Source organism: Anser brachyrhynchus, assembly GCF_964034855.1.
Source record: "Anser brachyrhynchus genome assembly, chromosome: 11".
NCBI lineage: Eukaryota > Metazoa > Chordata > Aves > Anseriformes > Anatidae > Anser > Anser brachyrhynchus.
The window spans coordinates 19,528,500-19,541,143 of NC_137706.1; the positions used below are offsets into that span (position 1 = coordinate 19,528,500).

General features: G+C 53.1%; 1 protein-coding gene across 3 annotated transcripts in view; it reads right to left on the bottom strand.

The window, feature by feature from the left end:
* Positions 1–2,552: 2,552 nt before the first annotated feature.
* IGDCC3 (immunoglobulin superfamily DCC subclass member 3) overlaps positions 2,553–12,644 on the bottom strand; it is an 88,505-nt gene continuing 78,413 nt past the window's right edge. For all 3 annotated transcript variants that reach the window (XM_080551444.1, XM_080551445.1, XM_080551446.1), the window contains 7 exons: positions 11,825–12,072; positions 11,303–11,467; positions 6,051–6,239; positions 5,660–5,764; positions 4,104–4,242; positions 3,446–3,653; positions 2,553–3,336 (listed from right to left, as the gene is read on the bottom strand). In XM_080551444.1, the coding sequence (XP_080407570.1) occupies positions 3,172–3,336; positions 3,446–3,653; positions 4,104–4,242; positions 5,660–5,764; positions 6,051–6,239; positions 11,303–11,467; positions 11,825–12,072 (1,219 nt within the window). In that variant the 3' untranslated portion in view covers positions 2,553–3,171. The remainder of the gene's footprint in view (positions 3,337–3,445; positions 3,654–4,103; positions 4,243–5,659; positions 5,765–6,050; positions 6,240–11,302; positions 11,468–11,824; positions 12,073–12,644) is intronic.

The window sequence follows — 12,644 nt, forward strand, 5'->3', positions numbered from 1 at the left end:
AGAGGTTTTAATAATTCAAGGAAGGTCGTATCCCCCTCCAGCCTCAGCCCTTCGGGGCTGCCCTACCACCAACGCCTGCGGATCGGTCCCAGCGCTACGGATTGACAAGAGCGTAAAAGAAACCCCAAAAAGAGGAAAAGCTAAACGTCTAAAAATAGTCTTTAAAGATTCACATCCATCTTCAAGCGTCTCAAACCAACCCATAATCTGCATTGGTTTAAGCCATTACATTTCTGCATAATTATTAAAAAACAAAAAAAAGGTCTACTCTCGACATACTATCGTATTTCAGCTAGTCAAATGGCACAGCATTTCCCTTTAATAAAAGGAAGTAGTGACAAATACTTGTTACTATTACAATATCACAATAATATGATATTAAATTAATAGCATGTTCACAGCTCCAGGGATTCTGAGCTGAAAGCTACTCTACATCATGTGTTCACTTTGGCAACAGTACTTATCCGACGCGAGCTCCGGCGTTCCGCACAAAGACAACGGCACGAAATGCGTGGCGGGGCCGGGAGCAGGGTGGGAGGAGATTTGGGGTGCTGCGGTGTGGGGTCAGAACCCAGAATGGGGACATGGGGCTCAGCTCTGTCCCCGTCTTGATGCCTGGGGGCCAGGAGCGAGCTGAGCCTTTGGTCCTTGGCCAGACTTGGTGAAACCCGGACTCCGTGCCTTTGGCCAGTTGGGTTGGTCAACGGAGGGGATGTGAATCACAGCAAGAACTTCGGGTTGGGTGAAAAAAAGCTGACGGATCTGCAAAAATGAAACCCTCCTGGCCGTGAGCACCACAGGCTGGAGCCGTGGGTATCTCCTCCTCCCTTCTGCCCGTCCTGTGCCCCGCCGGTGCCCTTCGTACGCTGTCCCCAAGCCCAACATCACACGGGAGGCAACGTCCCCCAGGGCTGATGTGAGCAGGAACCGGCCCGGCGGAGGGGCTACGGGGGGGATTAATGCACAAATCTGACCTGGAAGCACAGAGTCCTGCTCACATCCAGCCCCCAGCCGTCCCCAGCCCAGCCCCAGGACGCAGCACATGGGACGTGACATTTTCCTTATCATCCTGTATATCGCATTATTTACATAATTAGCATCCCGTTGCCAAACATGACGGTGATGGGGGATGTTTCTGACACACGGGACCCTCCCACTGGTACCATTTAAAAAAATACAATTATCATTTCTTTTAAACTTAAACTAATTTCCTTTCCTGATTCCTTTCTTTGTAAATACGGCGACGTCTGATGTACCACCACCTCCACAAAGAGTTCGGACCTTCACATTTGTCCGGTTTTAACGAATCCACACCGGGGGGGGAATTGTCTGCCCTCTGCCTGGCGGACATCCCCGTCCCCTGTGCGTGTCCCCATCTCACCCCACGGATGTCATCGCTCACAGACCGACTCACGAGGCTTCGCCGGGCTGCTCCGTGCCAGGACAACCCCAAAGCGGCAGCAGGTTGGTGGGGGCCACGCACAAAACCTCTCTTTGGTGTCGGGAGCCCCTCTGCCCACCCCGGGTGTGGGTGGCTGCCGGCAGCCCCCAGCATCCTCCAGCGTTGGATCCTGTCCTGCATCGCCGCACAGGAGCTCCCCCTCGCCTCGTCCTCCGTGGAGACGCAAGGCCGGTGAAGCTGAGCCCATCCTTTGGCCATGCCCACCTGGGGATGAGCCCTGCCGGCTTGGAATATGCCAGAGGAGCTCAGCAGCATCTCAGCGGGGTTTGGAAGTGCTGGGTCACGGTTTCCACGAAGAGCTCCTGGCGGCAGGGTGGGCTTTGAAGGGACAAGATGGCGACGTTGGGGTTCCCAGCTCGCAGGGGTGCCTCGTGGTGCTCGTGCCAGCACACGCCATAAACCGTCCTGGGGCAATCGGCCTTGCGAGCGGCAAGCTAACGGGGCAAGGGGTGCCCTGGGCCCGGCACAGAAGAGACCCGAGCACCCAGCCCAAACGCACCCAGGACGGGCCAAGGCAGCCATTTGGGGCTGGGAGCCTGGGTCCATCCTGCGAGAGCAACGGTGCCAGCGAGCTGCGGGGCACCAGCAGCCACGCATCCATCACGGCCCCAACAGTCTTTAAAGTAAAAACCAGGATACGAATCTCCACCCGGCGAAATCCCACCGTGCCTACAAGTAAAGCTCATACGACCAGCGAGGCGTTAGCGCAAGTGCTGCCGGACGCCAGCCCGTTGCCCTGGCGCGGGGCCGGGTGGAGGAGGCAGGATTTGGGGTGGGGGGGGGCGCACACACACGAATTTCTATCACGCTTGAGGTAGAACATTGCTTTCAAGGTTTGGAAGTGCTTTACACGGGAACGACGACAACAAAAACAACAACGCGGCAGGTACAGAGCGTGACTGCTGAGGTAGGACCAAGCTTGTACTGACCAAGTGCTCCGCTACTTGTTTCTGAACACGAAGGAAGACGCAGGCATTTCTGCTCCCCAGAAGACATTCATTCCGGTTGAGGTAGGTTCTGATTTCACTCGAGTTGTTTGTCCAAGTCTTTCAGTAGCCCTCAGGCAGGCCTCCTTTGACACACTCTTTTTTTTTTTTTTTAAATCTTTTTTTTTCCATATTATATAGAGTCATTCAGCAAAAAAGTATCCTGAGAAATAGCAAAAGTGTACAAAATAATCATCAAATCCATGGAAAGACGGCCTTCCCAGGCCTCGATTTTTGGAGTCAAGTTCGAAGGGTTTCTCCGAATCCAGTCTTCTCAAAATAAAAAATAGATCCAAAAAGTAGTCCTAAAGCTGCTGAGTGGGAAGAAGTCTGTGATGCCAAGCAGACGAGGCTCCACTGTATCCCCAAAAATGTCAGGGACGGGAGAGTTTGCCAGACTCTGCCAAGGAGTCTTTTACTTAGCAGCAGCGGGAAAAATCAGTCGTGACCAGCCTTGATAAAGCCATCGTCGAAAGAAACGCACCAAGAGGCCTGAGACAGGTCGGAATGACAAACTTCACAGAGTTTCCAAAAGGCTGTATACACACACATATATATATATTTATATATATATATATATAAAAATAAAGCAAAACAAAAAAATAACAATCAGACCGTAGAAATCTTCAATTGACCTGAGATTGAGGAAATCATCGTAAAGACGTCGCCAGCCGCGGTTTTGGTTTCTGGTAGCTCCTACACGAGGGTTCGAGCCTTGGCAGGTTATCCTTCATGGGTGGGAATGGGGTGGGGGGCCGGAGCAGCGGGGCTGCCGCCGCAGGGGCTTTTTTGGGGAGGCTCTGGCTGCTCCTCGATGATGCTGAACTCGTCCAAGGGCAGCGTGGATATCTGCGTGTCGTCGTGGGCGGCAGGCGGGCTGCGAGACGGCTGGAAGGAGAGAAAGGGAAAATAATGCAGGGATGATGGCAGGTCACCGATGCTCTTAGACATGTTTGTGTTTTGTGGTGTGCCTCCAACCCCTCGCCACTGGACTTACCGTTGTTCCCTTGTCCTGCTGCTCCTGGCAGGGTGCCGCTGGGAATAACCTCTCCAGCTCGTTCATATCCAGCTGCTTCCCGTTCAAGTCCCGCTCGTCCCTGTCCCTGCGAGCGGCCCCGTTCAGAACGAGCCCCGTGGCGCTCCTCTGGCTCCTCGGGATCTGCGGGGTCGACAGCTGCTCCTGCACGTTTTTACACATCAGCAGCCTGAAAAATAACGAGGCGTAGCCTGAGGGTGAGCAAAGCTGGTGCCTCTCCTCCTTTCCTTCCCCCAAGCCTGAATCTGCCTTATTTCTCTGCTGCCCTCCTTCATTCCTTAAATCCTTCCGAAGAAGTTATGTTTCTTCCACTCGCTGCAGAAGGGCTTTTGGTTTACAGGGAGGATCAGGGCTGGCCAGAGCAGGAATATTGATGTTCCCGGGAAGTACCAGCTCCCTTGGTGGGGACCGGAGCTGATGGGGTCTCTTATGTGTGTGTTCGGAGAAGTCTGTGGGGTCTGCATGCCTGGGAGGAAGGCAGGGACTGTGGTGCGAACAGCACCTGCGTGGTGGCATTCCCAGGAGCTGGGAATTGCACGTTATGGGATGTGCGTGGAAAACAGCCTGTCATAGTACTCAGGGGGGAGCCCCCAACCCTGCCATGGTGAGCAGCTCCTACCTTCCTCTGTACCCAAACATGAGGAAAAGGACGCAGAATATGATGCACGTGACGCCAATGTGGATGCCAATGATGATACCAGTCGTGGAGGTTTTATTGTTCTGCTCGTCCTTCATGCAGTCACAAGGGGGGTTCAGCACTGCCAGAAGAAGGAGAGAGGGGGGGTCAGCGGTGCTGGTTTCCTGCTGCTTGTCCACCTTTGGGGCTTGGTGGGAACAGACTGCACCTTGCCACGGGGCAATGGCTCAGTGCTGGCTCACTGCTACAGCCCCTGAGGAAAAGCTGGACCCCAGGCAGGGCTTGGAGCTGTCTATAAGGCTGAGGAGAGCAGGGCGGTGGGCCAGGAGGGCTCACTGCACTGCGGGGCCACTGCCTGCCAAAGGGCCCCCCTGCTCCCGGTACCCCATGGAGGCAGCCAGAGCAAGCATGAGACTGTAAGGTCGGCGGAGAGGCAGCCCCACCACCCAGGCTGCTGGTATCAGACACAATCAATGAACAAAAAGGACTCGAAGGTCAGTTTTTGCAAAGCCCAAAGCAGCAGCTTGAGCAGGCTGGGTGCGGAGCAGCACCATGCCATCATGCCCTGAGCTGACCTGAGCAGTGCTGTGCTCATGCCCTGCAAGAGGGCTCAAAACAGCCCCAGTGCTGCTCTCCCAAACAGCTCAGCTCTGCTCAGCTCTCTCCCAGCACCAGCACAGGTTGAAGCCCATCCCTGAGACAAGCAGTTTGCTTCGAAGGCTGAGCCTCCCTCTCCTGCGAGGCAGGAGGTGCCGGTGAGCGCGGCAGCTGCCAACCAGAGGAGTATTTACTGCAACACAGATAGAGCAGCAATAACTGTCTTGGAGATATTCCCTCTGGAAGGCTTTAAAGGACTCCGAGAGCAGCAGGATGTTTTTTACACATAGATGAATATGCAAGGTGTGATCGGTTAGAGATTCCCTTTAGAGATTTACTCTCTCCTGCCTCGTAATGTAGCGTTTGTGCGCTGCAGCCCCTCTCCTTCCCAAAGCCACACGGCCTCTCTCCTCATCACCAGTGAAACCCAGAAGAGGAGCTTCTGAGAGCTTCCAAGAGAGCTCCAGAAGAGCAAAGATCTCGGTGCACCACACCTCACCTGAGGACAGCAGCTCTTAGCTAACGTTTGCAGTTTTGTTGATTTTCACTGCCTCGCTTCTGGCTCAAGCTTGGGTGACAAAACTGGCAATTGTGGAAGCATTGGGCTCGTCCTCTCCCCCACGGTGAAAAAGGCACAGGGCTGAACTGTGCTGCAAAGAGGTGTTGGCTTGCTAAGACTAACGAGGGGCAACTGGGATGGAGCGCGCCATCATTGGCAGCAGTGCACGCCTCGCCTCGACAAGGGAGCTGTGCGGCCCCGTGGCAAGGAAGCCACCCTTCCAACCCCACGCAGCTTCACCTCGTCATTATTTGTGATGCTGAAAATAAAGGGACTGAAAGCGATGGTGTCTGATGTCTGGTGCTCTGTCGGAGTCACACCTTGCCGCTCTCCTCCAAATCAGTTCTCATGACCCACCACCGAGAACGATGGCCCGTCTTACCCGTCCTCTCCACGGTTTCCCTCAAGGACACGAAGCGGACAGTTGAATTTCCATCCCCGTGCTGGTTATAGGCGAGGAGTTTGACTTCGTACACCACCGACGCATCTGTTTTGAGACATAAGAAGGGTATTTCAGCCTTGATCATTAGCGTTATCTCCCCAGGGTGGCAGGTGTTTAGGAACCACGCCTAACCAAACACACAAGACGCTGCTAACAAGTCACAAAGGCAAGCTCGCACCACCTCTGTGATGTGTAAAAACCTCTCTTTTGGGTGGGAAAGCACCCAAAAACCTGGGGGAGAGCTGCAGCATCCCCTGGTTAGGGGCTGAGCAACACATCCGAGCTCCGCGGGGTCGGGAGGCGACAGGGATGAAGCTGTCACGGGACTCACCCAGGTGGGTAATGTTGTACGCCGTTATGTTGCTGGCCAGTAGCACTGGACCCGTGTACTGGGAGAGGTGGACTTTGCGGTAGTAGAGCTTGAAGCCTTCGTGCTGGCCCAGTTTGATGGAGGGCTCCCACGTGGCCTGGACAGCAGTGCTGTTAATGACCTTAATGAAGAGGGACGGCATGGCTGGGACTGAAACAGAGAGAGAAAGACGGCAGGTTGCACGTGCTGTTCAGCCTGCAGGAGGAGAAATTCCCCACCGGCACTTCCCTGCAGTCGCTGCACCAAAAAATGTGCTAGGTGAGTTTGAGAAAATCAGATTAGACCAGATCCTGCTTTAACAGCTTTGAATTTCTTCAGGGAGCTGGGTGAGTTTCCAAGGGTTTCCTAGGCTCCACTCAGCAAGCAAAGAGGCTACTTTTACACTCGGGTTGCAATTTGATGCTCGGCCCCCTCGGGTCAGGGCAGGAATGCAGCCACTTTGGAATTGCATTCCCAAATTCCACTTCTCTGCCCTCGCCTCGAGGGCAGCGAGGACCTTTCAGAGTGATTAATCCCTGCGGGAGGAAGGAACCAGAAGGGATGGAGCCGGAGACATCCGTCTTGAAAAGCAGTCGGTGAAATATGCCACTGCCCGGCTGAGCACGCGAGGTTCCTGCGGGGGCTTGCAGGGTGTTTGGGAGCTTGCTCTCCCATCAGCTTTCGGAGGGAGGTTTGTGATTCTGTGCTGGGGACCGAGGAGAGAACTGCGACATCTTCAGCAACAGCCCTAACTACCTGAGCAGCCTGAGGTCACTGCGGCGCTGCCCGTTTCGGCAGGCAGGCACTTACCTGGCCTTAGGGGCGCCCGGGGATTTAGCTGGGAAGGTGTCCCTGCTGCCGCCCGGTGTCACCGAGGCCTGATTCAAAGGACGACCTCAGCTACGGTCAGTGCCAGCCCAGTCAACACCCCAATATCCTGCCCTCGTTCTCGGGGTGTACAGCAGCAAGGCGGCAGTGCCACTTTGTCCATAGCTCCCCGAAGAGCTGCCCGACCCCGTCCTGCCCCCTCAGCCTGGGCCGAGAGGCAAAGCTTTGCAAACCAGAGCCACTTTTCTTCTGATTCAAATACATGTCTTTCCCAAAGCTGGTTCTGCACAAAACGCTGCCACAGAGCGCCATGCAGAGCAGTGGCAGGCAGGACCACGTTCCCCCCCGAGCATCTTCCTTCCCCTCGCCCTCCCTTTCTCGCACACTGAGCACATCAGCGCAGAGCTGTGTCTCAGCAGGACCTCTCACTGATGATTTTTTCACTTCATTTCCACCAAACACCCCCGGGCCAGATGTTCCCATCCGTTCCTGAGCCTTTTGCACCATTCGGAAGGCGGATGGCACCAGGCGCTGCGGGGTCTGCCTTTAGGGGCTCTGCTCCTGCTCGGGTTTTTGGGCACTGCTGCCCTAGGCAGTGAGCTTGACTAAACCCGGCAGGAAAAGCACAGAGCAGAACAACAGCTCCGCTTCTCCAACAGCCTCTGGCCGAGAGAAGGCTTTGAGGCAGAGCTATTTTCCAGTCCCAAATGATTATACGCTCAGAATAGCCCAAGTACAAGGACTGCTCGGCTTGCACTGCGCCGATGCTGCTTTTTGTCTTGTTTTCCCCACTGGGTCTCTAAATGATGAGCAGCGAAAACCTGGCCTCGACGCTGTCCTTTGGCACAGAGTTCAGCACAGCCATTTAGTGAGCGATGTTGAAAAGCTGCTGAAATGTGGTTGTGTCAATCTAAAACTGACAAGAGCTAAAAAGGGCACTTCCTCGATTTAACAGCAAAGTCAAAGCGGCACAGCACGATGGTTGGCCTCCTCCCAGGCACTGGGAGCCCCCACAGGATTTAGGGGAAGGAAAGACATCTCTCCTGGTGAGCAGGAGGGTCCGGGCAAGCTCTTCCCAAAGAGATGCCCTCCTTCTCCAAGCCTTGGCAGGCTGCAGGGGCTTTTCCTGATGCTCTCCGAATAAGCATCAGGAGAGGAACAAGTCCCTGCTGGCTGGTGAGCTTCTGCATGTGAACGCAGAAGGAAAAGAGCGGTGAGCGTCTGTCCTTGTTTAGGTTAGCGAGATCCCACCCTGCCTGAGTGCTGCCAACAGGAAAAAAGGGGCAGGAGTATTTCCTCTAGCTAGGATTTATTCCGACGTGCTTTTCATTGATGGGAAGGCTGCGCTTAGCCATTTCTAGCTGGCAAAACACAGAGCAATTTCTATTTATACCAGAGCGTACCATTCTTCCCAAGTCTGCATACTTTTTTAATCCAATAGAATAATACATTTATTTTTTTTCTCCCAATTCCCCAGTTCCCATTAGGGCAAAATTAGGAATTGTCTGGATCACCCCTCTGAGAAGTGGGCCCCTTGCTTAGAGCGTCGTTTTCTGAATCATCAGTGCAAACGCCACGGAAAGGGAGATCGCATCATCCCATGGACAAAGAAACACTAACGTGGGCCATCCTGATTTGTGAAGAGTCGGCTTTATTTTACGGTTGCAGAGCCTTACATTTAATAAAAACCACAAGAATATCTCTCCTTCAAAGTATGAAATATATAGTATTTATTCAAACTCTGAGTATATATATATATGTATAATATTGATTATATGTAGGCACTTGTAGAATGCATGTGCTGTTTATAATGTTATTACACAAATAAGTGTATACAGGTGGAGTATATCTGTGTGTGCATAAATATATGTACACACACGAGTGTATATGTGCTTCACAGAAGTATATATAAAACATAGTATGCATCTAATATAAGGCACCTCCCTCATGCTAAGGGCTGGGACACTTGTTTTCCTCTTCCGTGCTGTTTGGAATTTTCCCCAGGTCATTTCAACTTTCTTCTTGAAGGCGTCTTTAGCCGAAGGAGACTAAAGGAACAGTCTTCATCCTAGAGAAATGTCAAAAAGTCCTGGAGAAAACCCTAAAAAGCATTAAAAGACAAGAACAGGAGCGTGTGCTGCTTAGTGAAGCGGATATACTTTGAGATTAAAAATACCACAGCATTCGTGAAACGGCGGAAAGGAGCCCCGAGCCGGGCACACAAGCTCACAGAGAAGCATTCGGTTTTCAAAGCGAGGCAGTCAAAGGGTTTTACACGGAGAGTGCTCCCCGCCTACCCGGAGCAATCCCTGCAGGGCCCCTGGGACCCTGCTCCTAGCCAGTCCTGGGGAAAGGAGAACGACAGGGAGGAGATGAGAAGACCTTTCTAGCGAGAGACGTTTAAGGAAGACGAGGTTAACTTGCTTGGTTTCCCTCTGGCATCTTGCCTTCTTTTCATCCAAAATTATCACTGGCCACAAAAGAACGAGCACCACACTTTCAGCCAAGTGCACTCTCAGGATATTACTAGTCCTGAAAAGAAAAGCTGACCGCCAAAGGCAGGAGCAGCCCTGCTCCCGAGGCCCACACCTGCATAACATGGCAATTACGAGGTAATTCAGACCCATCCCCTGCTGCCAGCACCTTTGCAGGAACTCCAACAAATGCTGCCCAGGCTCTGCAGAGCCGAGCCATCCTCGGCAGCCCGAATCAGCCCCCACGTCCCTTCCAGGCAAAGCAGCACACAGCAGCGCTGCAGCATGTGGGGCTCTGTTTGACCGCATGGATTCACAAGCTCCCCTAAGACAAAGGCTTGCATCCCCCTCGTGTGCCTCAGGAAGGCACGGGGCAAAACGGCTTGGCTGTGCGTGAAAAGAGCCGTATCTGCAAAGAAACCTTAATTTGGTGGCAAAAGCTGCTGGTCCCTGGCTCCCTGACCTGCTTTCAGCTCTATGTGCAACCAGGAAAGCAAAGCAAACAAGGAAAGCCCCCTGCACTCTGCCTGCCTAAGAATCAAGCCAGAACTGGGCTTTGGAATCTCTTGTTATTTCCCTAGGATGCAAACCCAAGCTGGGTTGAGCGATCTCAACCAGGACAATCTGTCCATCCTGCACATGTAGCTAATTGCTGAAGCTTCGTTACACAGAACAAAACCTTAAAGGCTAGTAGAGCAGGACAACGAGGCCTTAAAATTTCAGCGAGACAGGAAATTTATGATCCCATTACCAGATACTTAACTATTCCTGTCGTGATTGAAGGTAATAATGACCAAAAGTCCTATCTTGCTTGACCCAAATTCCTGCAGAAACACCAGACCCTATGAAGCATGGCTGGCTTTTAGCTCCAGTAGCTGAACTCAGAGTGTCGGGTCAAGGAGTTTCAAGTTTTAGCTTAGTGAATCCCTCTGCCTCTATATTGGAAGGAAAAACAAACTCAAAGGGTGACTGATTCCCTGTAGAGTACCAAGGAAATAAACTCTCAGGGCAAGGATTTATTGGCGTTGTTGCATCAATGCTGTAGTAACATCTGCAGCAGCTGAAGATGGAAGGAGGGCTGGATCCCCCACCTGGAAGCCAGTGCACTCTTAATCCTAAATCACATCCTCATGCCCTCTCTGCTGCAAATTCCTAATTACTGAGTGTTTATGAGAATAATGCAACCCTCCTAGGAAATTACTCTCAGTAAGTGAGACGAGACAGGATTCAGAGGTGCTGGAGAGGCACACGAGATGAGGAAAATGTTCCTACGATGCCGCTGCCAGATGGATGATGTTTGACAAATAATGCTGGGACTGTGGTTTGTAGGCAAGTGCCCTGCATCAGAGCACCCATTTTTTACTGGGGACGCAAACTGGTAGCCACGTCTGGGAGGCCAAGGCAGGGAAAAGCCTTGGAGAACACTGTAACTTCCCACTGAAACAGGGCTGCTCCAAGGCAGGGACTTGGGGGTCTGGACGGCTCAGCTCGGTGTTTTTTCTCCAGGGTAGAGCAGAACAAAATACAAAATCAGAAAGATGTGGCACCTATCCAGTAAGAACTGTAAGTACCAGAGCTGCTGGAGAATGCTGAGACATTTCTTGAACAGGAAATCTGCACTTAGCAAGCAGTTTAGGAAAAGCCCACAGCAGCTGCAATACACGACCAGACGGTGGAAAGGATCGACTTGCACTCACAACAACACAAGCTGTGAGAGGTAACGCCGCGTTTAAGGCCATCAGGCGATCCCCGTGTAACGGTACAAGTGAGCTTTACACAAGAACCCAGGGTGTGAGGAGGAGTGGGAACAAGGAGCAGCGACAACACAGGCTGTGGGCCAAGGCACTCAGAGAAGGTATCGGGGTGACTGGCGCCGCTGCTACGCACAGCAGGATTTAGCATCTGATGGCCCACGTGCAAAGCGTTCCTTACCTTCTCCCAGCGTGCTCACCACTGTGACTTCTGAGGCCTTGCTGGCACCGCGGGAGGTGTAAGCCTTTATGTAGAAGCTATAGCTGGTCGAGGGCTCTAAATCAGTCACCAGCTGCTGGAAGGTGCTCTTGCTGACAGCCTCCTGGTACTCCATCTCCACGGGATCTGAAGTGGGAAGAAAGAACAGAGCTGTGTTAGGCTTTGCAAGAGCTAAAGGGACTAAACGGATGCTGCAAGCAGCAACTTTGGTCCCTAACGTGGATCTGTACCTGCCCAAACCCTTTTCTGCTTACATTTCTGTGTGCTTTGCCAGAGACCTACGTGAGCAGCAAGATTTGACCGTGCAGCTTCACTCTCCCCATTTTTTTGGTGTTTATATCACCGTTACTGCCTCATCTCTGTCTTTCAGAAACGTGGGGGTGATGGAGGACATAGCAGCACCGTCTATGGCAGTGCAGGCCTGCCTTACCTACTGGGCCTCATGGCTCAATTCTGCCAAGGCCGAGGAAGGTGGAGACGTACCTGCAGCTTTCCGAATGTGCAGCACGTAGCCGATGATCTCCTTGGTGTTCTGGAGGGGCTCCTTCCACGACACCTGGATGGTGGTTGCAGACACCGTCTCGGCCTTCACGGCCTGCGGAGGCCCGGGCAGCCCGTCCGCCCACAGCACCGTCAGGCGGGCGCTGGCCTGCGTGGAGCCGGCGCTGTTCTCGGCGATGCACTGGTAGATGGCCTCGTCCGCCTGGTTGATCCCGTAGATGGAGAGGGTGCTGCGTGGGGACACGAGAGGGACAAGCATCACACTGAGCGCTCTCCAGCACAAGTCCCCCGCTCCAGCCGAGGCTGCGAGGGCAGGGCATCCAACAAGCCTCCATTTCCAGGGCCAAGCACGCTGTGACCCCAGGAAGCTGCATGGTGGTGTTTTTTGGGGAAATAAAAGCTCAGGAGGTGGATGTGGCATTTCCCGGACCTCAGGAGGGGCAGATTATCTCCGTCCTGAACCCCAGGATTGCACTTGGGATGCGAGTACAGAGGGACAAGCAGACCCCATGCACATGTGGGCACCTCACACCTTGCTGAGCTGCATGGCCCTCTGGTGATTGCTGGGCAACTTCAGGGCCAGCCCCGGATCTTTAAAACAACAGCAGCAAGCATTGACTCAATAAATAAATGTGCAGCACGTTGGCGCTATCTTGCCATTCAGCGTGCAAAACAGCTTGTCTTAAGAACATTTATTTACAAACAGAGACCCATCAGCAAAAGCTCTGCTCTCTCCAGGGCTTGCTCTCTTCCTGAAATCAAGCCTGGAACAAAACGATTCAATTTGAGTATTCAGCAGGCA